The following is a 26,384-nucleotide window of genomic DNA, read 5'->3' as shown; positions in this document are numbered from 1 at the left end:
CTCCCGCCGCGGGGCGGCGCTGGCGAGGGGGCGGCGCGGGGGGGGGGCGGCGGCTGCCGGGAACGGCCGTGCGGGAAACCCGGCTGTGTTCCGGGCAGCGCCCTGACGTCAGCGCGCGGCTCGCGGCCGCCGCCACCGCCTCTTAAAGGGGCAGCGCCGCCCTAGGCGGCCCCGCGCTCGGCAGCGACCCCGCGTGGGGTAACGGACCCCATCCCGGCCTGGGCGCGCCCCCCGCTTTCCCCACGAACAGGCTGCACGCTGATGGTTTAGAAAAGAGACTTTATTAGCGGCGCTGCTCGCCGGGACACGGCCGCGGGAACTGCCAGGGGGGTCGTCCGCCCTCCCGCCCCGCTGCCCCGCGGGAGGGGACACCGGCTGGGGGCGGCCCGCGGGCCCGCCGGAGGCTCCGTGCTCAGAGAGGACCGTGGGGGCCCGGCAGGACCCGCGGGTGGGCGGGAGCCGGCGCCTGACGCCCCCCGGGGGGGAGGCAGGACCCCCGGCCGGCCGGGACCCCCGGTGTCTCGGGGCTGCCCGCAGCCGCCCGCTGCTGGCCCGCAGTCGGGGCTGCGCGGGGGCACCTTCTCCGGGGACGGCTGCCGCCCTGGGGGGCATCCCCTGGCACCGGGTGGGACCCTGGGCCGGGGACAGGCCGGATGCACTGGACAATAAGAAGGAAAATAATTCTTAGAGGAAAAGCACGTTTATATATTCGGTTATGCTGGCAAGAGCAGCCCTCCCGGCTGCCGGGGGAGCGGGCTGGGAGGAAAGCGGCTGCGCCCCCAGGGAAGGGCTGAGCCCGGCAAGCAGGCGGGGTGAGCACGGCCAGGTCCCTTCCCTTGCTGCCCGCCCGGATCAGCCTCCCCAGGCGAAACAGCCGAGGCGTGCGACCTCCCCCGCCTCGCCGCCCGCTCCCACCGGGCCGTGCTGTGGCGGCGGCTGCCTACGAGAGCCGGAGCGTGGCGGCCCCGGGCTGAGCCGGGGCAGTGCCCGCAAGCTGCGGTGTGGTACCCGAGCGTGCCTTGCTGCAGGGGACAGGGAGCGAAGCTGCAGAAAGCGGGAAACGGGGAGGAAAGCGCAGGGCGTGGGCAGTGAGCCTGAGCCGTGCCGGGACCCCTGGAGGAAGAAGATGCTCAGAAATACTCCAGGTCCGGTGCTGGACCCGTGTCAAGGCCACTCTCTGACAGGGAAGAGCCTCACGTGGCATCAGCACATCCCACATCCCTCTGGAGACAAGCTGCAGGTGGTGGTGGCTGCTCCGACACCGCTGCCCGCGCCTCCCCTCTCCCTGGGCAGCCGGTATATACCTCGCTGCCGCCACCCCTGCGGGTGTGGAGGGACCAGACCCAGCACCCCACCTCCACGCTGCTCCCTGCACCTGCGAGGATGCACTCACAGACACTGCGGCCCGGCAGCCGGATTTGTAACCTGGGCAGGGGAGCGTGCGGCCGTGCAAGGCCTGTGCTGCTCGGGCCACGGCCCCGGGGCTGTCACAGCGACGGCCCCGGAGCGGCGGGGAGCAGCAGTGGGCCCGGCTGTGTGATGCTGTGCGGGCTCCCACGGCAGTCCCAGCTGCAGGGCGTCTCTGTGGCGAAGCTGTCCTAGGTGCTGTGACATAATCCAGGCGTCGGGAGAGCAGAGGGGAGCAGAGCCGCCTGCCTGCCACGTGCTTGGCTCAGCTTTGCCCGCACTCTGCCCGTCAAGAGGACTTGCTCAGCTCTTCCCTCCCACACACTGGGTGCACCACAGTTCCTCTGCTCCCCCGAAGGGGCTTGGGTGCTGGGAGTCTTCCTGCCGGCGGAGATGGCCACGCAGCCTGGCACAGGGAGCCGGGGTGGCGTGGGCCAGCGGGCTGCTTGGCAGGAAGCTTTCTTGACACCAGGTCTTTGCTTTTGGAGGACACTTGAGCTTTCCAGGTGTACAGCCGTTATCTTGGTTTTAGCACTCTCCAGCTGGGCCAGGTCCCCGTCACTCAAAGCCTGTCTTCAGGTCTGGTGCTGGAAGGCTCTCACGCAGCCTGTGGCAGGAATGGTCTCCAAGGGTGATTTAACAGTGTAAGAAAAACAGTCCTGTGTTCCTAACGTTTCTGTGTGCTAAAACTAAAATATAAAATACACCTTGTCCTAGCAGGCAGGGGATTGGCGGCGGCTCTGCAGGGTAGTAAAGATGCATTGTGTACACTTCCCCTGGGGCACCAGGGCAGAGAGAGATCTTGAAATGTGAATGATTATGTGTTTAGCCGTCGTCCACAACCCTTCCGCGCTGCAGCCTGCCCTACTCGCTGTCGCTCTTGTCCACCAGTACCGCGTCAGACTCCTCCGTGATCTCCAGCAGCGTGTGCATCTCGGGGCTCTCCCCACGCATCAGATCCGAGTTTTCTCCCTCCTCTCCACCAACCTCCACCAGCTCCGTGGCTTTCACTTCCACCTCACCCTCTCTTATTTTCTTGACGTGGAAAGTGAAGGGTGGCACTTTGTAGACAGCTGTCTTGGACCTGGCATAGATGGTGTGGTCAGGGGTGAAAGACTTTCTCAGCTTGTCCCGAGAGGTCTTCATCTTCTCTCTCCTTTCATTAGTCACAATCTTGGTGCCCAGTTTGTTCATCCTCTTCTCCAGGTTGTGGCGGGTCTTCTCCAAGTTGTGACGGGTCTTCTCCAGGTTTTCCTTGGTCTTTAGCTTAGTCTTCTCCATCTTCTCCTTTGAGAATGCCTTCTTAAAGTCATCCACTCTTTTCATGCCACTCCTTTTGATGCGCTCTGCCCGTGACTCTTCAATAATTTCTTCAATCTCCACCTCTTCATCCGAGGAGAGCTGGATGTGGTCCTCCTCTGCATGGTCCTCACCCACAGGCACCTCCTCGCCCTCGCCTTCCTTCTCTAGCTTTTCACCTTCCTTCAGAGACTTGCTGATGCTCAGTTTAGACGGGAGCTTCACTTCATCCTGCAAGACACAGAGCGGAGCCAGTGAGACACACACGCCCAGCCTCTCCAGCCTCGGGAGCCGCCCCCCCAGCCCAGCAGTGCAGCAGCGCAGAAGCACAGCTACAATTCATACGATTCATAGCTAAACCGACCCAGGTGACGTCAGGCCTGGGCTCATCAGGCCATAGCGCACCTGATAAACTACTGTCAAGAGGATCTGCTCTACCTGCAGCAGCTTAGGGCTCTGCTGTATTTAAGCTCGGGCATAGCAGCTCTGCTCACTCTGCGCTGGCTCCAAACTCGTCCATGACTCCAGCAGTGCAGGAAGAGGCAGGCCAGCACTGAAACTGGAGACTTTTCCCTTCCTCCTGTGCCCCCGTCACAGTCCCATCCCCTCCAGTTTCCTCCTCATCCCTGGGCCTGGCCATCACACAATGCCGCTCCTGCCCCCAGAAAAGCCCCCACCAGCATCGGGCCGTGGAGGGGCGCCGGGAACCCACTTGCATGACGTGGTGCCCCTTTGCTCCCCAGCGCCTGCCCAGAGCCCTTCCCGTCCCCTCCAGCCCACAGCGCTTCAGCTCCGCCGGCCACCGCCAGCTCTCCGGCCTGGGCAGGGTCCGGCCCGCGGGGCAGCGGGCCCGCAGAGCTGGGCTGCAGATGGCAGCACACTCTGGAGCTGTCGGTCCAGCCGCGCCACCCAGCTTGCACACGCGGGCCTGGCCGACCCTGGTCTGTGCTCAGACTTTCCCAAGGCCTGCAGGATCCAGATGTGGGGCTGGAACATCTCCTGGGATGCAGCAGGCTGCCCTGTTTTTTCCCATTTCTCCGCTGGGGAATAACTTAGGGAATTTGTCTCAGCCTGAGCCCGTATCTGAAGGCGGTGGCCCTGACTCACACAGCTAGGTCTGCAAGGTTACGTTATCTCTCCTAGGGACAGGGGGAGAATTCATTCAGCTTCTCCACTCTCCTGGGTCAGCCAAGTTTCTGATCCCAGTGGCAGAGGACAAGCATGTGCCCAGGAGAGGGGGCACAGGTCTGGAGTGGGATTGGTTTTCATCTGAGCAGCACATAGCGTGCGTCCCTGCTGCAATGAATCACTTCTCTGTTCCCAGGACAGGCTGGAAATAGCCCATCACTGTACAAAGCGTCACAGCTGCGGGGCTGCAGCCCACGGCTCAGAAATTTATTGCCTGAGTGGTTTTAATCCACAGAGCTGGGCGTGAGAGGTGTGGAGCTGCCGAGACAAGCGCTGTCAGAAAGCCAGCAGCAGCCGAAAGGCAGCGTGTGGAACAGGCACGCAGAGAGCAGAGCTGCTAGGCTGGGGTTTGGAGAAAAGCCTGGGCAGCAGGACGGCCGGGTGCCATTCCCAGCCCCAGGGCAGATAGGAGCTGAACGAAGCAAGGACGGGGGATCCCACTCAAACACTGGCAGGAGCAGGGCCCAATGAAATCAAGTGGCAGACCCCGGGGTACCCCAGGCCCAAGTGCTTGAAGTGAGTGGCAAACACCAGCAGCAACTCATCTTCCCCCGGCTTGGGGATGCCAGGAGTGGAGATGACCCATGTCCCGGGAGGGTGAACTTGTCAGGACATCCCTCATGCAAGGCTGCACACTCCATGTGTCACATCTGCACAGCAATAGCCACCGCACCAATGCAGCCGTGAGCTAACGAGCTATGCAGATGTCAAGAGCCAGGAAACTTGTGATGGCCAAACCACAAAAACAGCCACTGAGGCGCAGCCCCAAAGAGCCGCGCCAACTCCAGCCCTGCTTCTGCGCAGGCTTCTCTGGCGCTGCCGCGGCAGAGGACGTCCTGATCCCGCGGGCAGCACTGGAAGGGATGGCGTGTCCGCACGCCCACGCCCCAAGCGCTCTCCCAACACCTCACGGACATGCTGCTGCTCTGGCTGACCAAGGGTACTGCTGTGCTGGTGCTCCAGCCTAAGGCCCTGGACGGAGCAGGACAGGACGCTCCCTCTGCAGACAAGGGGCTCCTCAGCTCGGCCAGCTATGCTGTCCCCAGCTCTTCCTTCCTTATACCACTTGAGAACTGACATAAGCTCATTGGTTACATGACTTGAGCACAGCTTCACCTGGAAGAGCTTTGTGAACAATGAAAAGTCAGCTCCACGGAGCACTGAGCTCAGTGAAGGCAGCACGGGCTGCAGTGTCCGCAGTCAAAACACAGAGTCTGCCAGAGCAGGGGTCTCGTTCAGGGCAAAGTTCTTCACCCTCTGAATCACAGCTCAGGTCCCAAATACTTTCTGGAGATTAAGGTAAAGTGGCCAACATGTGTTTTCTTCATTTGATTAGCCACTTCAAGAGAAAACAATACATGTGCTCTCCAGAGGGTCAGGTCGGTCCAGAACAAATCCACATCACTGCGAAGGCAAGGTTCCTGTTCTGCACAACAACACCTGCTGGAGCAATCCCAGAGACTCGCGGGGACCCTGCCCTGCTGAGCCAAGAACATCAGGAACTCCATCCACTTCCTTCCCTCGAGTCAACACAATGAGCCAGAACAAAGGCATCCCCCTCTCTCGCCTGGCACGACTGTCACTGGAAACAGGCCATATCCTGCAAACTCAGATACTTATCAGCCCCTTGTTAGCTCCAGAACATGCATGTGCAGAAAGAAACGCCACCTCAAAAACTCCATGTTTGCCACATAAATAACCGCCTTGCCTTGTGTTACACCAGCAAATCCATCTTCTGAATTTTCTGATGTGGCTGAATAGGCTGTGCCAGCAACACACCCATCCGACCTCGGCAGCATCCTGCAACTCTTTCCTCACAACCATGAAGATGTGGCCAGCAGCAGCTCCTGGTACACGGGACAGCTGGAGCAACCCTCTCAGGATGATGGTGCGGCTCTGTAATCCCTGCCGCTTAATCCTGAGAACAGCAATTGCCCAGCTGTTCGACCCCCACTCCCATAGACCGCACCTACATCCAGACGCACACTTCTGTCCCGTGCACCATCCCGCAGGCGGCTGCCCGGCCCCAGCCCAGCGGCGCTCATGGACTTGGGGCTCTGCTCATGCCTCTTTCAGGAGGCACCCTCATTGCTCCAACACAGAGGCAACGCAGGAGCAAAGCTATTCCCATAACAAGGATGCCCACGATCCCAACCTCCCCCTTGAGATGGTTTCCTAGAGCTTTTCTCCAGCTGCACTTGAGAAATCTTTGCAATCTAGACCTGTCCCCTTTCCCGCAGGGCCAGGGTGACGGGGGGTGACACGCCTGCCACAGGGCCATCAGGCCAGCCGAGGGCCTCCGGACAGTGCGTCTCTCTTTCCTATGCCTGGTATAATTCCTGCATTTTTTTACCCTGACTCTTCTTCTATCTGACTGCTTATCCGAGTCGCAGATAACCAGCTGGAGGACAGCTGGTGGATTTTCAGCAGTGTGCCGTGGGTCACTTTCCTGACTCAAAGCCCACCTGCACGTAGGGAGCATTCCTGCTGGTTTAGCAGCCTCTGCCTTATGCACAGGACAGCTGGTGAGAGAGCAACCAACAGCTCCAGCACATCTGAATGGGAATGAGTACATTGCTGCTGAGCATCCCTCATGTGTAGCTTCCTATCCGCACCCAGGCACTGCCCAAATGCCAGCACGGGCCTCCTCCTCCCTGCTTGAGCGGTGTTTCTCCCGTGAGGAAGGGGAGCTGCCTGGTGTGGGCAGAACGTGCCTGCAGACACAGCCGCGTCTGCCTGTGGTGGAGGACCATGGGACCTCGCTGGAACAGTCAAGAACCATCCCGGGTCTATGGGTGGCTGCCACACAAATCCCTGCTCTGGGCAAGGCACTATGGTCTGTGCACTTTATTTCACTCATGACTCATCCAGATGAGCCACATTTTTAACACCAGGCATTCCAACTACTCTATTTTTACTGGGAAAACACTGACCCTTGAAGTGGGCGAGTCCAAAACCCTGGGTCTTGGCAACCCTGCCTGTTGGGGTGTTCAAACCCTGGCTCCCAGTCAGCAAACGCAGCCCAGTTCTGTTCTCTAGGACAGCTTGAATCCAGCTGGCACACAGAGATCGGGTAAACAAGATTTCTCAGAAGATCTTTATACCAGCAGAATAAAAATCTCCCTGCTCCGTTCACAAACCACAGCTAGGCCCAGCAGGACAGGCGGCATCTGCGTGTGTGCTGGGACTGAGCTCGCTGCCATATGATGTGCTTCACGGAAGGTTCAGCTCCAATTCAAGTTCTGCTTCTCTTTTACCCATTTACAGTGTGCCACCCCGCAGCCCATTTCACAACCCGACACGTACAGCTGTGCTGTCCCTTTGGCACAAACCTCCCCGGGGAAGCAGTTTACCTCGGGAAGCTCCCTCCCCCTGGCAGAGCCGATGGGACGGGCAGCCCCACAGCCTGCAGACCTTGCGGGAGCCTGGAGGGGCCCCAGCGCCCGTACCTGCTGTCGAAGGCAGCTGGCTGCCAGCTGACAGGGTGCTGGGCTGCTCCTACTTCAAACAATTCAGAGCTGTTAGATCTACCGGGCAGACCAGCTTCTGCCTTGCTGCACTAAGTGGGCCTTTTATCTGATGTTGTTTTCAAGCCCGAGTTCCTTTGCAGTGAGTCACCCAGGCAGCCCGGTATGGTCATGTACACACCGCCTGGTTGCTACAACACATGTAAACACTTCCCCTGTCGTATAAAAGGCCAACGAGACACAAAGCTGAGCTGCATTCCCAGCCTAGCAGAGCTCTTCAAGCACTGCACAATCACCAGCAAACCTGGGGAACATTCCCAAAATGTGAGAAAGGCTCCTGGATTCCTCTTGAAGATGCGTTTATTGTCAGCGTGTAAAAAAGAGTCCCAGAATTCCCAGCCACTCCGATCTCCAGTTTAAGGTTTAATGGGTTTTTTTTCACACGCACATGCTAATCACATCTGTAATTCATTTTGTTCAGTTATTTTTACACAATTGCAACGGCACAAACAGTTGAGTTTGGTTGACATGCAGCCATAACATGCAGAACATGACCAGCTCACAACCCCACACTGCTATGACCAAAAAGGGCTGATCCCAGCTCCTGCTGGGGAAGCCGGAGCTTGCTGCACCTCTTGCACCACGCCAGCCCTTCCTCTGCCTAGACAGGGCAGATCAGACAGGCTCTGATCTTGGGGCAGGCTGAGGGAGGATTAAAAGCGTCTGGGCAGAAGACAGCCTAGCCTTCCAGGTCAGATTGAGCCCTGCCAGCGAAGAATTTCTGCACTCCCATTGCCACGATTTTGCTCTGACAGCCCTTAGAGGATGCTTTTCTGTGCTGACCTTCCATCAGTGCCACAGGAAGGAGGATTCAGTTATTCTTGGGTAACAGCAACAAACCTGATAAGCACCCACAGCCTAGCAGAGCTCAGGGATGTAAAGATGGCCTGCACACAAGAGAGGAGGGCTGTGCTTTCTTCTCCAGTGCCTTGTTGGAACAGACGTTTTCTGTGGAGGTTATAATTGCTACCAGACTCTCTTGCTGTACCACAAAAAAAGCGCCTTTTTGTGAAATCTTGTCAGCCTCCTTGTAAAGGAGTTTTCCCTGGCAGCTTCCCCCAGAGACCCCAGTGGCCAGGCTGAGTTTGCCCGGCTCCCAGGGGAGTCCTGTCCCTCGACTGACACGGCCGTTCCAACCAGACAGCGCTGCACGCACCACGGGGTGACCACCCAACGCACAGGCGACAGGAGCTTAGGGTATTTTCTCTGGTAGCCACACAATAAGAGGAACGCTAACAGGGCACTGTGCTGCTACCAGCGTCCCTTGTGGCATGAGATAAGCGTCAGATACCTCTAATGCAGTTAAAGCTTATATCTAAGCGGTTAAAGTCACCACTGGCTCCAGTCTGTGCAGGAGCTGTGCCTAGCTCCTAGCAAACAGCGCCGGGGGGCTGTCACTGAACAGAGACGGATGCTGCAGGGCCTGCCTGGGATAACTGTAGTTCCATGTTACACAATTTGTGCTCTCCGCCTGTCTTTTGTCTATTTAAAACAACTTCAAACCATTTCACAAACATAACCTAAATCTTACAAGAAGCCTGAGGAGGTAGGTATTATCAGGTCTTTACTTCAGAGGGAGAAAAAACAGGTAGGATTTGCTCAGTCACAGCAGATGCCAGCAGAGCCAACTGCTCCTGGCTGCTAGCCCTTCATGCAAGCCATACAGCAACTCCTCCCTCCCAGATCGTAGAGGTAGTGCACAACAAGTCCTGTAATGCCTGAGAGAAAAATCACAGCTCCTAACCATCCAGTGTAACTAGGGCAGCAGCATGCAGCAAGCAGATTAGTCAACAAGCGGAGGCATTTCTGCCAACTGAAAGATCAGCCTTGCAGGTCTGAAGGCCTGCGGCAGCCACAAGCAGGCGGAGAGGCAAAGGCTCTGGAATCAGCAGCTTTCAGAGTTTCAGAAGAGGTTCAAAGCGATCTTCACGGGGTACTCCTGCTGAGGGCCTAAACTGCTGCCTCATCGCACGTCTTCTGCTGATTTGGGCCGTGGCACTTTCCGCAGCACGGGCAGAGGGAACCGCTCCTGGAGACGGCTCAGAGGGCAGTCCCTGGCGAAGACTCAAAGCGCACACTCTGGATCTTCTCAGGCTAAGATGAGGAAAACTGCATTTCAATGGCCGGTGGAAAGGAAGCACAATGGAAAAACTTACCTGTCCCCACTGGGAATCTGATCAGGAGCATTGCCAGCAGAGTAATCCGGATTAGCATGAGAACAGGCAGAGAGAAAAGGCACAGGGGTATGATTTAGTAAAGGGAGAAGCCAGGTAGCAAAATTTGACAGAAAAGACAGTGGGCAAAGATTTATTAGATGGAAGAGTGTCCTCCTCTAATTTATGGCAGGTCCTAGAAGATGCAGAATCCCTTCTATGATTTCAGGCATATTTATGCTGAACACAGCCATAAGGCCAGATTCTGCTCTCTTTTCACGCTGCTCTTCACAGAGTGATTTAATGTCAGCTATTCTGGAGGTATCTCTGATTTCTATGGTGTAGCTGAAAGCAGACTTTACTTGTATGTGTAAGATTATGAAAAGATGGTGATTAAAAAAAACCTGTGTTTTTATTAATTCAAATACATGATCTGGAAAGATCGAAACAGCCCGGTGTGATTCCAGAACTCCATCCACTGGTTTTGTCAGTGTGCTGACCATACCCTAAACCAATGCTGGCCAATATCCAGCAGCTTACAGACGTCTATACCCAGTGACACAGCAAACACGCTCACTCACAATCAAAACCTCTCTCTTCTGCTAAACACACCCTGAGGACAGGGGGTGGCTACTCAGCACCCCTAGCAGCAGCTGGCATATAAAATTAATCCCTCCATATGCAACAGGCTCTTACATTCCAAAGGCTGGGCAGATTTTATCTCCAGCAGTGCCAAGAGGTCCATGAAAAGAGCCTTGACTCCTTGAAGAGTTGGCTACTGAACCCTGCAGTAAGTAGTCACCAGAAGAATACTGCTGAGACAACAGAAAAGATGTAAAACGAGGGAAAAAGCAAAATAGGTTGGGATTAGGTAAATGTTAAAGTGATAAACTAGTTAATTCTCAAGTAGTAGCTCCCTGACTAGCAAAAGTCCTTCTACCCTCTGTAATTTTGTGTGTTGTGCAACCTTCTTGGCACTTCTTTCTATCAGGCATGTCTAGTTACTCTATGTCCTGGAAGCTACGTCTGAAAAGGCTGTACCTTCTTCATTAGCAGGTGAGAACGAGCAGCATGGTCGTTCAGGCGTTACAGGCATGGGAGCTAGTTCAAACCTGATGGTGCAAGGCAAGGGGGGAACGGCACAGGGAGAGAAGGCGGCTGTGTTTGGACAAGAGCTTTTGCCTAACAGTGAGTCAGAAGAAATGCGAGGCTGTGGGAAACAGAGAAGTAAATAGATTGCAGAGTGAAAAGGCGCTTTTCTCTCCCCTCTGACAGCAGAAACAAGTTTTGATCCTATTATCAGTCTGTCTGTACAACTGGCTTCACTCTCAGAACTGCTCCTCCCGGATAAACCTGTCTCAACTGATTAATAACTCCAGAGCTATTTCTGAACAGCAAACGAGTAAAGATGGAGTTTGCATTGCTGATGATCTGCAGATAGATCCGTGATGATACAGACATTTGCACCCTCACATAAAGCTACAGAATAAACATCCTGAGACTTTTTGCTCCAAATATTTGATTTTCCCTCGCTGACACTGATCATCTTTGTTTCTGGTCTTTGTCTTATCTTGCAGTTGGGCAGCGGACCCACAATTCTTCGGGTATTTTGTAAGTTGTATAAGATGTTGCAGAATCAAGAGGACAACATTATCCCAGACAGGATAAAAGAGGGCTAAGCATGTTTCCCAAAGGCTCTTAAGTCATTGCCATGCTTTACGTGAGCCACAGACCCATCACAGTACATCAGGGTGGGGACTGCATACTTCGCTACTCATACTTAGACAGGGACAGCACATCACACTTCTGGGTAGCGTAGCAAGAAGCAGCTTCAGCGAAGGTGCAGGAACAGCCCTCCGTGTCACCAAGTCTGTGCCTAGGTGAAGCAGTACATTCTTTGGAAGAAAGGCTCTGTTAGCCTGAGCGTGGTTGCTCCTGCCCACCAGCCCAGAAACTGCGTGCCTTGTCTGGAGCCGGGACGGGGTGACAGCGCGTGGTGAGTCACCCACAGCACGCTCTGTGCCTGACGTGTGGGCAATGCTGAAGGACGCAGAGGGACACGGGCCATCCACAGAGTGTTTGCATTTACATAAAAGCATATGAGCAAAGAAAATGGGAGAAATGGAGATAATACGCAGGAGCAGCACTTCTCCCCCGATGCTCACACCCTTCCAGTGTTCTGCAGTGCCTACAACACTGAGCAGCTTTTACCATCTACCCATCAAATTCCCAGCCAGGGAACCCTGGAGAGTAATGGGACTGTGTCTTTCCAGGGAGACACGGTCTGAACACTGACTGGCTTCTTGAATTCTGCGGTTTCTAGCCCCAGACCTGCAAACTAGGGTTACATGTGGCCTCGGAGAGTTTTTCCCGCTGTGTGCCCATGATGGGTTCATTTATGTTTGCTGAGGGCTTCTATCTAGCTTACAAATGGGAAAATGAGACACAATCTCACTGGAAGAACGCTCCAGCCACCTAGCCCAGGGAGCACTTCATTACACTCCCGCATGCAGCAGCCCCACTGGCATCACACAGACATCACGATGGATGCTTAGATCCACTGATGATAGGCACAGGAGAGGCCTGAGAGAAGAATATGTGATCAGAACGAATATTACCTTTGGTTTTATTTTTACAAGCCGTCAATCGCTGGATCTAACCCTATCCCAACTGGCTGAGCTGCCTCTGGCCCTTTGCTCTGAGACAATTATTGCTGCACAGCTCAGTACGTAACTATAATGCTTAAAGGGTTTCAGCAAAACACACAGTCCTGGCACTAACTGCTTATAAATAATCGCTGAGCAATGAAATATTAATGCGGTTGATTACAAGCTGAAACAGAGAAATCCACACTCCAGAGCTGTCTTTTGGTAGAAAGACTGATCATCTGCACTAAGAAAAATCCTGGAATTGAGAGCTATTAACATCCTGAAACTTTGTAAAGGCCCAGCCTCCTGTGGGTTATTGTCTTGTGACCCTTGTAATTCACTAACATGCAGAGAATATGAAGGATTCTTTGCACATCAGGATGATAACGTGGTGCCCCTTACAATGGATGGAGAATTCAGTGTTGCAGCTTGAAGGAAACAAGTTGAATGATATTTCTCTCCTCCCCCTGGGATGGCATGTTTTCACCTCTAATTTTGCTACTTCTGTGGCCAAACACAGGAGAACAGAAGGGAAGATGCAATAGCTTTCTGGGCTGAGACAACTTTATTCCAGCAACAAAGACAAAGGATCAGAGACAAACAATATTAACTCTTAATTAATGAGTATCAGTTTGTATGATTCAGATCTCTTTGTGTTTTTCAATAACGGCTTCATGATTAATTCTCTTTGGTATTACTTTAAGAACAGAATAAAATAAAGCAAAAGCAAATTCAGAACCAGAGGAATATCCTGTCCCCATAAACCACACCAGAACTGTCACTGGAGGAGCCGGTTCTTGGGATTTGGTAGGTTGCTGATGCACAAACCCACCAGTGAGAAGCTCTCAGTTAACTGCTGAATCTGGGTTAAGAAACGTTGTGGCTACAAAGGGGGCTGCTTTTCAGTGGTTTCACAGCAAAGTGAAACCAGTCTTTTGTTTTTAAATATTATCAGAAAATAAATACAAAAACCACTGGCTGCTGCAACGCAATTCTCTGCAGCGAACAACTGGGAAAAACTGATGCTCCATACGGTGCTGCTCCAGATCCAGAGCGGGACTCGGGTTCAAGCACAGAACTCTTCTAAGCACAAGGAGCCAACTGGTCTTGCAGGAAAAGCATGAAGTGGGTGCCTAGTGCCCATGTCTATCCCCAGTACTATAATTCACATTTTTATTTGAAATTTCTGTTTATTCTTTAATGCTTGCAGCTGGGCAAGCTCAACTGAATCCAAGCACTTAACCCACACAGGCTGTTCTTCGGGACTGCAGATCACGCTGGCTCTCATGAACCCTCTGCTGTCATTAGACTCATAAGGTTTTTGTTTCAGAATGATTAATCTGAAACAAAACCGTAGCTCGGGGCAGCTGACATGCTGTTTAGGAGGTTGAGAAAGGCTGCAGCCCAGGGGCGGTGGGTGCGGCGGCTGCGGTTTGCGGGTTTGTACGCCCTGTGCTCCCTGCCCTGCGCTTCTCATCAGACCCCCAAACTCATGTTCTTTTCCACAGTCTCCTTTGAAGAGCACAGACCTAAAAATGAGGCAGTTCAGGTCTGGACTCTGAATCTATCGCGTTAACGTGTGGGTTTGACATTCATCCCTCCTCCCCACGATCGACAATCTTGTTGCTCTCATCCGTATAAGGCCCACTCAAGGCACAAAAGCCGAGCTGTGCTATTTATATTTCCGTGTGCAGCCCTACCTACCCTACGCATTGTACGGCCGAGGTTCATGTTCTATCCTGCTCTCGTAACCGCCTGGCCCTTCCTAGAGACAGAGGAAGGCTCTGAGCAGCCACTGGAGTCACCTGAAGAGCAGAGGAGCCCCCAGATCTGACAGCGTGGGGAGCAGCCCGTCCACACACCTTTGACAAAGGCCGCTCTCCTTCCGACAAACAACGCTGCGCATCACGAGCCCGACTTCCCTCGAGCTCGGCGCCCACGTGAGCCTCAAAATAATGGACCAGCACATTTTAGAAGTTCAACGTTCAATATGAGTGCTGCAAGCATTCAGATGTCTGGCTGTAAGAAAACCAGGCCTCTGACATTTGCAAGAATAAGTTTAATTGTTGAAAAATGTTTGGAGGAAAAAATGCCGTGCTTACATAAGTGCTGACACGTGTCATTCTTCAGATGAATGTGGCACACTGTCTGCTTTTAGAGCAGTAGCTTTTTGCATGGGACATCCATTATTTAATCATGAACTGCAGTAACCAGCCCCAGATCCTTGTCTCCTAAAACCAGGAGATATGGGAAGGAGTCACTTCAGTTTGTTTTTATTAGGAGCCACTCTAACCAAATTTATTGGTGTCCTAATTTCTCTGAAAGACAGGAGCCCAGGACAGGCGGCACAAAGGAAGCACTGAGGAGCTCTGTTCCCGCGGGCTGCTAATAAGTGCACGTAGTCATTTGACATCAGACCTTTTAGGAAGGCAAGTCCCGTTTACGGTAAGAGCACTGAACTTCTGTTTACACAGCAGCTTGTCAGAAGTCTGTCACCTTTACTTTTGGTAGGCTCGTTTTCAAAACAAAAAGATGTGGCAATTTGGAGGGGGGGTTGCTTTATTCTCAAGAATCGATCTAATTCCCTATGTTAAGTCGGTACAAAAACTCTTACCTCGGCAGAAATCAGACCAGCTCCTGGAAAAATCAGGTAAAAGGGTATTTGAGAGAGTGAGCAAGTGCGAAAGCACACACACGTATATACGTGGCTGTGAGAAACGGCCCGTAAATGTTCTGCTCAATGCCTTGCCCTCAGCCAGCCCCAGTGGAAGTGATTTTCGGTTCTGCACTTTCTCCCACAAAGCCTGAAACTAAGCAGGCAGGTGTGCTTTAGGCTCATCTCGACAGGTCAAGCTTTCCCTGAATAAAATTTGATGTCCTCCTAATCTACCAGCTAGCAAACTACAACTCCCACAGGTAGCTTGACCTCTTCTCCCAGGGTGCCAAAAGGTCTTATTTGCACTCCTGAAATAGTCCCTCCATGACTGCTGGACACTCAGTATTTAACGCTGAGGGAATAATCCAACATCTATAACCAGTAAAGAGCTGATTCATTTTTGCCTCCCTTTAGTTCTTCATACCACAGGATCATGCAATATTAAAACCCTGCAGAGCATGACCACAGTTTTACTCAGCTATCTCGCTTGAAAATAGCCACCGCTGGTTGTATGCAATATGTTGTATCTCTTAAGATGAGTTTCTCTCTTGCTCTCCAAAAGAAAAGACTAATAAATCTTTGCACTTTTAGCTGTAGCAACCGAAAATGCAATTGCACAGGGAAGTTAATCACAGTTTTCCAAAGGCAAGTTTTTCTGAGTTAGGAAGCAGTAACACTGTCGCTAACCATCACAGAATTAATTACGTTATCAAGAAAGTATCTAACATAAACTTTGATAGGCAGTGGGTCTTGAGAAGTGAAACACTGAATTAGAAGAGTTATTTTGTAATTTATTTTTTTTAACAATAGACACATTTAGGAAAACACAGTGAATTTTCCTCATTTAAACTCGAAGGGTGGAGCCCATCACAAAGTTTTGGTTTTATAGACTCTTGATACATTTTTTTAAAATGTCATGATTATCAATGCTGAAACACAGAATATTAGTAAATGGGCAATCCAATGGGAATCAACAAGGCTTCTTGCAACAAACACAAACTCTAAAAATCCTGTCCCTCCCAGGAAAAAAACAAAGCAGAATAAAAACTCCCACAGCCAAAAGCGAAACTTCCGAGATCCCCCCAAATGTTTAACTTATTGAGAACAAAAGGTCTCCACAAATAAGAGACCGCCTATCTCAGAGCTACATTAATTATTATTTCTCATCTAGGAAAGAATTAATTAATGTAGCTCTGAGACAGACAGATTGATATAATTTAGAAACATTCTCTGTTGTTCAAAAATCCGTTTCCATCGTATTCAGGAAAGAGTGGTTACCCTATTGCAGAGGACTGCACAAATAGACCCCATTCTTCCAGGGGATTCCCTGTGGTCCCTGCCTGGCAATCAAATTCTCATTGTACGGTCTGTCTTTGCCACGGCAATCAGCACAAGAGTACTATCAATAAAAGTATTTGTTACCCAGGCACATTAATATTATTGCCTATTTCTTTCTAGTATTCAAACATCAAAAGCCCATCACAGAATTTGTGCTTCAGTTTAAGAACCAAATTAAGAGATAATCAAGAGTTTCTCCTCCAAGAGAGACCCTGGTTTGCTGCAGCAGTGGCCGTCACAAGCCTGCGCGCTTGCTGCCACACCTTCGGCCTCCCCAGGACGGGATCCTCGCCCTTCGCGGCAAGGTCTGCTCAGGCTTCCTGCAGAAGTGCGAGGATTTCCACGGGGGCGCAAAAGGCTGCATTTCACATGAAGCCAACCTGGAGAATTTCTCACTTGTGCTCTGTGGCCTCACACTAAATCACACTAAATGCCATGCTGGGAAATTGCTCTGGATTACAAATTGATTTTTTTTTTCCTAGTACCTTCATGATTCACAAAATCCCTGCCACAGTCCCTTGTAAATTGATGCACTCAGAGGCTGTTCTGTCCTCATTATATCAGCAAAAGTATTGCCCCTGATTTCCTTCAGAAGCAGGATTGCCTTTTCATATTCAAAGAGAAACTCTACTTAATATTCATAAGCAACAGCAAACCAAATGAACAGCTCACAAACAACAGCCTGCCAATGTTTAGGATGCTTCCGAAGGACCTAGAAGCTTGCCAACTTCCCACCTATTTCCATAACCCACAAGGAACGTTGTAACAATTCCCTTCACTCTCCTCTTTTTGCAATGTTAGTTGCTTCTGCAGTACCTTTAGAGTTCTATTTCAATTTCCCCCAAAAGCCTGATACAAAGAGCTTGTAATAAATGTACATATATAACCGGCTAAGGTTGCCTGTATGATCTGAATAGGCTCAAGTATTTCAGCCTTTCAGGCATGATAAAAGTACAAATGCTTAAGCTCTGAATCAGAGTTACACAGGCCCCCGTACTTGTTGGATTCCTGAGCCTATTATGATCAGCTCTCCCTTCAAACCCTGTAGTAAGAAGCATTTTGCCTTTTTTTCTCTCTCTTCCTGTGATCAGCACTAGATGCTTCTCTGTTTGTCCCTGACGCTGTCTATTATTAACCCCGAGGCTTCTAACTGAATCATTAACTATTTCACTCACTTTTCTTCCGTGGCCCAATATAAGAGTCTGCTCTGACAAGGAAGACTAACTCCAGACAGGAAAACTGACAGAAACATATTCCTATCTTTCTTCTTCTTTAATATTAAAAGGAAAATCCAACACTTAGCACAGGGGTTGAATATCAAGCAAACCAAAGCTGTTATTGAAACCAGTCAACTGGAAGATTCAAGGCTCGCAGGCTGCAGAAAAAACGTGGAAATCTGTACAAGCGCAAGGGCAAAGGCAGACGCCAGTACTAATGAGCTCAAGGAGCTGTTCTGTATTTTCTCTAATGTCTCTATCTGTCCTAGTCAGTGAGAATAACCCTGGTGCTGGGCTACTTACCCTTGTTGTTATCAGATGCACGTCGCAAATCTGAAATATTATCACTCTCCATACAGAAATACACGTTGCCTCTCAGTAGAAAAGACGCTGGCAGTCGGATTTACAATACCCCCTTCTAGAACCCCGTGCATTCTTGTTCTTTTTTTAGCTAAGCAGTAAAATCAGGTTATTTTGATACTTCTGGTCCATTGCAATGAGTGCTTAGGGCCATTCTCACTATCTTCGTTAAAGTTCCTGTTAAATGTAGCAGCTCTATCAAACCTTGTCTTGGAACACACAGACAATGTTCAATCATGAATGAGAGAGCTACTCTGGATCCGCCTCAGTTTGGACCGCCAGACAGTCAGGGGAGTTTGGGAGAGTAACGGGCTGACCAAGCAGCGTGACAGAACCCTTGGCAAAGAAAACACCCGCTAACAGGACATAAAGAAGTTGTGAAATAGCTCCTTACCTGGTAGATCATGACTTTGAAGTTTCTGCGTTTCAGGAGCTCCGCTTCGTTGGCCTCTAGCTTCTTTATCTGCCCAGCTTGCTTTTCCAGGTTCTGCCGAACGGTTTTCACATTGACGCTCACCTTGCGCACCTTTTCCAGCATCTTGTTCACGGTGTTGCTGGTGGTGGTGTGTGCCTTTGTCAGCTTGGTTAATTCTCCTTGGATGCTGGTCACTGCGCTATCCATCTCTTGCTGTCTCTCCTCCAGCTGGGTTTGGGTCAGCTGGATCTGATCCACTGCTCCAATGATCTTGTCCAGAAGGGTCAGCACCATCACACCATTGATCTGGTCTGATTTGATGGGTTCTTCAGGCACTTGCTCCTCAGAGGCCTCAGAAGCAGTTGGTGGTTCGATAATTTGCAAAGTAGTATCCTCCATGATCGCTTGGGAGTCCTGGCTAGCAGAGCCCGGAGAAGCTGTCACTACAGGGAGAGAGAGGAGGGAAAACTAAACCCGAGCCTCAGCTAAACTCTGCGCTGGGAGACACGCCAGAAATGGAAAGCACAGTGTGTGGATGTCTGTGCTGAAATTCAAATGGCACAGCTCTGCAAAGCTGTCCAGTGAAACTGCCCTGCAAAATTTTCCAGGCTTGCAGGTCATTGGCTGACTCCACCTCAGCTATATAAAAGGAGCCTGCTGCCAAATGCCTGATGACCCACCCTTTCTGAAATGATTAAAATAGTTGGAGGGGAGGCAATGGCTTTGCATGCAAACACAGGCACAGCTCAGCGAGGAATGCAAAGCTCAAACTACAACTGCCTCTTCTTTACCATAAGTCTAAATGCACTATAAGTAATGAGAGGAAAAAACAAAAACCTTGAGTAAACGGCTCGGGAAGCTGCTGGAAAGAAGCAACCCCATCTGGGCACAGCTGCATACATTAAAGCAGGGCTGGTTTAAACAACTGCACACGTTAAAGTTCAGCTGGAAAATTCAGATCTTTTGCCAATAGTTAGCTTTTTTCCAGGACTATGACAGCATGATTTTCAATACTTTAAGGAAAGGCTACAATTTGGATTGAGTTGTTATGGCCCATAACTTCTGCATCATAAAAATGCATGCTCCCGTGCGTGTGAATGCACACAGCAGGCATACACACGACATAGTGCGCACCACGTCTCTGCGCAGATTTAATACAGCAAGAAGCAGCATAATTCACTCCTGAAGTAGCTGGCCACTCCCACCTAAAAGCAGCTATCTCAGCGCTGCAGTCCTCTGTTCATCAACAAATCTCATCGCTAGACTTTAAAATTGCGGGACATGCTTCAGTATATGCCATGCAAAAATGTAAGCAATGCCCAAATACATTGTTTTACATAAGGCTTCATTGGTAAAAAAAAAATAATACTAATTGTTTCAGAACATTAACTAGAGCACATATAGCTTAGGAAAACATGGGGAAGAAATAACCCTTACTTTGCTAACTTTTAACCTCAGCATTGACACAAAGCGATTCATACAGTCTCATATAGTGTGGCAGAAGTTTATGCCTTGTGCGGCCGCCACCAGCTTACTGCCTTAGAAGACACTCGGGAGCTGCTACCAAAGACTCTCTACAACAAGCTGGCAGGGCCAAGCACAGGAATGTGAAGAAGGAAAATTCAGATCTTGAGAGTGACCCTGGGTGAGACCCTCTTCACTATCACTGGTGTTGGCTCAGCCAAAGGAAATCGAGCTCCCACGGACAGAACCGAGGGTTTGGGCAGCAGAGAGCCCTTCCAGGCTCAGCTGAAGGGCTGCGGGCAGGCTGGGCAGGCTGCAGTTTCCCTCTCATCCTGTAGCCTTGACAACACGCAATTCATACTCAGCATATCCTGCATCCCGCCAGGGTCAAGCCCGGCCTTGCAGTTTGCCACAGGCTGGCAAACAAAATGAATGCCCTGCAACCCTCGGATTCTCCAGGCCCACAGCCTACCTCAAGACAGTGCTGGAAGAAATGCCTAACTCCGAGCACTCAGGCTGGGAAACCCATGACAGACAAACAGATGTACAGGAACATTGTTTAATGATGAATGCTCACGAGAGTCAGCACTTTCTGTGCCCGTGTTCTCTGCCATGTGACAGCTCGCTTTTTACTGCTGTTGTACCCACACTGCACCATTGATCTAGATTTGGTTTCACTGCATCAGTAAATTGTGCTGTGCTGCTTCCACAATAGGTATTATGTCATGTATTAAAAATAGGTTGCTTTTCTATACCCTGTTTTTTCCTGGAGGGCCCTTTTTCCTGAGGATTTGTTTCCAGTGTTTGCTGCTGATGAGTCAGTGCCATGAAAAAATCCTCACTCCAGCCAGCCAGCATTGAGGCTCTGCAGTTGTTTCTCACTGGGGATATCTGCTTCAGAGTGGATTTCCACAGATACCTGCTGTGAAGCCTCACATACAGGGCAGGATGCAAGCAGACCAGTGCTCCTTTTCTGGGTCCGCCCTCTGTTCCATATGTGGTTTCAATGCAATCTCTGTGCCCGTGTTTCCCCATTTGGGAAGAATTTAAAAAAAAAAATCAGACTGAGTTAAGTCAGTCTAGATAGAATCAGATCAAACAAGAGAACAGGAATTTGTATTTGTTCTTGCTACTCAGCGGAAGAGATGAAGTGCCACACTCTGTGCTTGCTGTGCACGCAGCAATCACACCCCAGGCTAAAATGTGATGAGTAATTTCCTATGTTAGGAGACATACCCGGAAAAGCCAATAGGTGGCAAACTGCAGCCTTCCCTCTGGAGCCTTCACACTGCCTTGAGCACACAGGAGAGTGAAATCCGTCTCAGTCTCTTCTAGTGCAAAAAATTTATTGGTGCTCTCATTGCATGGTAGATGTAGCCTGATCTTCAGCCATTCCACACTCACACTATGCCTTAGACGTTACTGATCGTTCCAACATCCCAGCAGTTTTATAGCACCACCACTGAATTCTTTAGATGGACACGGAACAGACAGTCCAAACAAAAAACAGCATGTTTCAGCTTCAAAGAAAAACTCTGTCAGATGTATGCAGGACAACAAAGGAATGCAACGTGCAGCATCTGCTTCCACATCAGTGCGTGGAAGTTCCTGTGACTAAAGGAAACGGCTCAGCTCACTAACTTAAGAAGCAAGATGCAGCTGCAGAGGGCCTGCCAGAAATAAGGAACAGTCTTGGCCTGCAGCAGATAGACTCTCTCTTAAATTGCACCAAGTGTGGCTGGCACAATTTGTCCCTTCACCTGTAGCTTAAGTACAGCAGAAATGGACTGCACAGAGAAAAAGAAAGAAAATTATCCTCTGTTTTCCAAAGACCCGGGGACGAGTGCAGGGGGAGGAAATGTGCCAAGCCTGTGCAACCTTCTGTGCTGTTAGATGCGTCTCACAGACGAGGAGGATTCAGCTTTATAGGCCACTGCCCCTGCAATGCGTTTCACAGGCACCGAACTCACCTCATGACAAATTAAGATACATGTTATTTAACCTTCTAACTTGTTCACCTTTTCATAATCAATTTGAGAGATGTCAAATATCGGAACAAAAGCAAAACCCAAGCACGTTAGCAGCCCGTCCGCTCCCATTTCCGTCACACAGCACCACCAGCCTCGCTAAGACGGCCTGAGCCTGCAGGCGCAGGGTGCCATTCCCCGCGGCCGCGGCCCACCACGCTCACCCGTACAATGTTGTTATTTCCTTATGTATCTGCAGGTGGTCTTTTGTCTCACAGGAGCTCTTAGGAGTCGTGCTTGGCATTTGTTTTCCTGAGCTTGAGCAGCACCTGCACCCCCATCATTGCCCCTCTGTCAGAGCAGTGCAAACAAGCACACAGGAAGAACCAGGATCCTCCACTCGGAAGGAGGCAATGCCTGCCCAAATCCCGACAGCGCACCGCGCCTCCGCTCTGCTGCACACCATGAGGGGCTTTTGGAACAAAGACAACCGTGTGAAAAGGGATCTGTGGTTAAATCGTATTTTTGCTGTTGCCAAAGCTCCTCTTTTAATCGTATCAAGACCAAGCATTTACTCAAAGATACGGTCAGTAAGTAGAAGTACTTGGAAGTTTAGAGTATTGTAACTTAAATATCTGTGATTTTTTGCTTTCTTCCCAACGAACCATGTTCCCGTTAATGGTCTAGTGCAGAAAACCCCTGACAGGCAGGGAGGTTTCTTGCATTTCACTGGATTTTGGTGTTATGAAGTGCTACACCCATGGGTTACCCGTCCGGCAGCGGGAGGGAATTGCCCCCACCGACGCGTGCACATACAGCGCCTGCATTTAACGCCGAAGAGCTCCTCTGTGCTCTTTCGCTTCCCGCCATTTTGCTGGCTCCGAGAGGGGAGCCCTCACGTGGGCCAGCGGAGACTGAGGCGCGGGGCCGCAGCACCCGGCTGTGCCCAGGCGCTGGGCACGGCCGAGCCGCTCGCTCCCGGCCCCGGGCGCAGGGACCGGCGGGCGCCGCGGGGCCGGGCAGGGGGCTCCGGGGGCTCGCTGCGGGGGAGCTCCCGGCCGGGTGCGGCAGAGCTCGGGAGGACGCCGTGAGGCGGGACAGGGAGGCCGCCCGCGTTCCCGGGACCCCCGGCACCCACCTGTGGCTGTGGTGGCCGCCGCCGCCTCACGGAGACGAGAGCCGGGCCCCGCCGACGAGGGCGGGCCGCGCCCTCCCGCCTCGGCCACGCTGCCAGTGACGTCACTGCCCGCGTCACGGCGTCACCGCTGGCGTTGCGGGGGAGGGAACGAGCCCGGCGCGGGGCCGGGCTGCAAGGCCGGCCTCGGACCGCCCCGCTACCGTCACTTCCGGTGCGGGCCCAGCCGGGGCGCGCCGTCGCTAGGAGACGTGCCCGCGTGACGGCGCGGTGACGTCAGGGACGGGAGCCGCCGCGGATCAGCTGGTGGCGGCCGCTGCGGGTGCGGGCTTTGTGGGGGCTGCGGCAGGTAACGGGGCTGGGCCGGGCTGGGGGGGCAGGGGGCCCGCCGCGCCGCTTGCCCGGCACCCGGAACCGGGGCCGGGAGGGGCCGGAGACTCGGGCGGCGGGGGGATGGAGGCCCCGGCGGCCCCTCCCCTGTGCCGGCCCCGCGCCCGGCCGCGCTCCCCTCTCACGGCCCTTCTCCTCAGGGGCCGCGGCGGGGACGCGCCGCCATGGGGGAGCTGTTCCGCAGTGAGGAGATGACCCTGGCCCAGCTCTTCCTCCAGTCCGAGGCCGCCTACTGCTGTGTCAGCGAGCTGGGCGAGCTGGGGAAGGTCCAGTTCCGCGACGTGAGTCCCCGCCGCCCCCCGCGGGCAGCGCCCGGGCCGCCGGGAGCGGCGGCGGAGGGGGCCCGGCGACCCCCGCCCCCCGGCCGGGCCCGCCGCCCCCCGCCGCGCCGCGCTGGGGGGCGTCGCTGAGGAAACCCCTCTCTCTCTGCAGCTGAACCCGGACGTGAACGTGTTCCAGCGCAAATTCGTTAATGAGGTCAGGAGGTGCGAAGAAATGGACCGAAAGCTCCGTACGTTTCCCTCTGGGTCGTGATGCGGCTCGAACTGTAGCTTTTACAGACAAAATTCCACGCAGGCTAAACCTGCGAGGCAGCGTTAGAAAACAAAGCGCTGACTGGAGGAGGGGAGGCTGCCGTCCTCTGTGTCGGCCAGTCACGCTGCCTCCAGGGGTTCATGTGCTGCTCGGAAGGTAGCCTTAACCAAATAAGAGGATCCTGGAGTAGGAGGTGAAAGAATTCACAGCTGCTGCTCAGGCTAGGTGGAGGTTGGGGTGACAGTTTGACATTGAAGTATCTGTTTAGTTACATGAATGGTGCTGTCTCTCCAGGGTTCGTTGAGAAGGAGATTAAAAAAGCAAATATTCCTATCACGGACACTGGTGAAAACCCGGAGGTGCCTTTTCCACGTGACATGATCGACCTGGAGGTAATGATGTGTGCTAAGACTTGAGTAGTATTTGACTCTAGATGGAAACAAAGGGAAAATATCTCCTTGGTGGATAACCGTTGGCTTTTGTGGCAAAGGTGCATTAACCACAGTCCCCAGCTGTCACTTGACGTGCTCTGCTAGCTCCTGTCGGGTTGGTTTTGATTTACAAGCATTGTTTTGCTGGTGCATTTATCCAAAGAAGTGAAAGTACTTAAAATAAATTTCACCCATTTAAATGAGTCAGAAACTGCTGGAACCACATGGTTTATGGTGGGCCTGTCATAAAGGCTATAAGGGTTTGTAATGATTTGAAGAGCACTGTATAAATCCAGTCTATAAAAGACTGGCTGAGTATGAAAGGTTTCAAGATGCCTGAAGAGAATGTCACAAATCAGGGTTGGTGTGGCGTGGCAGACTGGAGACGCATCTGTAATTGTATGCAAATTGCGTGGGAGTGTAAAGCATCTTGCTTCTTTCTTGTTTTAATAGACTTAACAGCACTTAGTTATGGAATTGCTTTAAGTCCTTTTCCTTTTTTCTTCTTTTCCCATCTTGCAGGCAAACTTTGAGAAAATTGAAAACGAGCTTAAAGAAATCAACACAAACCAGGAAGCTCTGAAGAGAAACTTCTTGGAGCTGACAGAGTTAAAATTTATACTGCGTAAAACTCAGCAATTTTTTGATGAGGTCAGAATACTGGGGGCGGGTTAACACTTGGGCAGGTGGTTCTTCTCCCACAAATTACCATTTTTATTCTCAAATCTATTTTTAGCTGCTGTTTTGGGCAGCTGGGTCATTGTTATGCTTTGTTTAAGGAAGCTCAAATTATTTTCCATTTTTCATGCAGCACGCATAGCTACCCATTATTTACCTCTTACAATGTTTTCTTTTTTTTATTAAGCAATGGTTTGTCTAAAAGTTGTGTAAAATAACCAAGATGCTAGTAGTCTTTAAAGCACATCAAGAGACCAAAAAATTGGTGCTGCAGTGAGCACTTTCTTCAGCGGGTAAGAGTTTCTTTGGTACGAATGCAGATAAACAGTCGTGCCTCGCTTATGTGGAGGAATGACAGTCAAGCTCAGTTTCTCTTCGGGCTTTGAAATGCTATCTGGAGATCGCTCATTAGGGTCATAATGCAAAGTCCACTGAAGTAATGGGTTATTTATTTATTTATTTGAGCCTTTGATCAAACCCTGAAGTTTTCAGAGGTAAGTTCTGGGGCAAAGCTGCCATTTAAAATCTTCAACGTTTTGTCCAATACCAGCTAGGCCAGAAACTGGCAACTCTTTCCCTGGACCTGAGAAGAGCTTCTCTGATGTCATTCGTGGTACAGACATAAAGCCTGCATGGCAGAAAGTGTAATCCTTCGTTGTAAAGCTCCAGTATCTCAAAGTCTAGGGAGTTTTCTCAAAGAGCTCCTGTGTGTTTTTTTAGAACATAAGGACATGTTTTTGCTGAGTGTGTGTCCTGTTTCCTGTAATCCAAGGATTTGATCAAAGAGTTCTTAACGGATATGGCTTCTGGCCTTTACAAAGGCTGTCACCCAGTAGAGCTGGGCTCCTGCAAACTTCAGGCTGTTTATCTAACAGTTTGGGTTTTATTTTTTTGGCACAGGATGCTGCCTCTTCAGGCATTAAGGTTGTTCCCGTGCCAACACAAGCCTTAGTCACTGCTGACATATGTACTGCTGCTAGGGCGATCGGTTGGTTGGTCATGGGGTTGGTTTCAGTACAAAAAAATTCGTCTTCAAGTGTTGAACGCTCACTTACAAGCTGCTGGGTCTCCTTGGACAAGCAGCGTTAACCTGATAATCTGTTACTTAGCTGCATTAAGGTGCCACTGCCTGCCTGTTGTAACCGAGTATTGAGCAAAACCAAGTACAGCTAGTGCTTTTTTATTAATTATTGCCCTCTCTGGCAAGAGCTGCCTCCAGCTGTTCAAGTACAGTGTGATCATACTAAATTTAAAGGTCAAAATTAACCTTCTGCTGAAACAATCTACATCACGTCACCCACAAGAGGGAACTCAGGTCAGACTTAAATGAACTGGCTGTGGGAAGTTTAGGTATGTTTCTGCCCCTGTTTGATAACTGTTTTCTGTAATAATAACACATAACACAGCAAATAAAATGTACTGCTCTACGTAAAAGCAAACTGGACAGCTCGCGTGTGAAGTTCAGTAAAACATGGGTGCTGAAAATTTAAAACTGTTTTGGTTCGCACTGTGAAGAGCAAACAGCTGTGCGTGAGAGGTCCCGACTGGTCCAGGCGTCTTGAGCCTTGTGCAGCCTG

At 51.4% G+C, this 26,384-nt stretch overlaps 2 protein-coding genes across 7 annotated transcripts in view; one reads left to right on the top strand and one right to left on the bottom strand.

Annotated features, from left to right (window-relative positions):
* Window positions 1-259: 259 nt before the first annotated feature.
* Window positions 260-22,975, bottom strand: CAVIN1 (caveolae associated protein 1). Its single transcript, XM_064473372.1, has 3 exons — window positions 22,778-22,975; window positions 18,188-18,651; window positions 260-2,937 (listed from the first exon to the last, which is right to left on the bottom strand). Exons 2-3 carry the CDS (start codon window positions 18,605-18,607, stop codon window positions 2,272-2,274), a joined length of 1,086 nt encoding a protein of 361 aa, XP_064329442.1. The 5' UTR covers window positions 18,608-18,651; window positions 22,778-22,975; the 3' UTR covers window positions 260-2,271.
* Window positions 22,976-22,979: 4 nt separating this feature from the next.
* The window catches only part of ATP6V0A1 (ATPase H+ transporting V0 subunit a1), a 30,442-nt gene continuing 27,037 nt past the window's right edge, over window positions 22,980-26,384 (top strand). For 4 of the 6 annotated variants that reach the window (XM_064473369.1, XM_064473368.1, XM_064473365.1 and 1 more), the window contains exons 1-5: window positions 22,980-23,123; window positions 23,305-23,445; window positions 23,597-23,675; window positions 23,993-24,090; window positions 24,652-24,780. In XM_064473369.1, coding sequence (XP_064329439.1) covers window positions 23,329-23,445; window positions 23,597-23,675; window positions 23,993-24,090; window positions 24,652-24,780 — 423 coding nt within the window. In that variant the 5' untranslated portion in view covers window positions 22,980-23,123; window positions 23,305-23,328. The remainder of the gene's footprint in view (window positions 23,124-23,304; window positions 23,446-23,596; window positions 23,676-23,992; window positions 24,091-24,651; window positions 24,781-26,384) is intronic. The other 2 variants (XM_064473370.1, XM_064473367.1) reach the window with 1 other exon arrangement.

This window comes from Phalacrocorax carbo, chromosome 25, assembly GCF_963921805.1.
Source record: "Phalacrocorax carbo chromosome 25, bPhaCar2.1, whole genome shotgun sequence".
Classification (NCBI taxonomy): domain Eukaryota; kingdom Metazoa; phylum Chordata; class Aves; order Suliformes; family Phalacrocoracidae; genus Phalacrocorax; species Phalacrocorax carbo.
The sequence above is the reverse complement of the archived record's forward strand: the minus strand, read 5'-3'. Positions and strand labels throughout refer to the sequence as shown.

What these genes read in the sequence shown, in the direction of transcription:
- CAVIN1 (XM_064473372.1), bottom strand. Translation starts at nt 18,607, where the DNA reads ATGGAGGATACTACTTTGCAAATTATCGAACCACCAACTGCTTCTGAG. An exon ending in TCAAAGTCATGATCTACCAG is followed by an intron (nt 2,938 to 18,187) that starts GTAAGGAGCTAT and finishes TGTGTCTTGCAG; the next exon opens with GATGAAGTGAAGCTCCCGTC.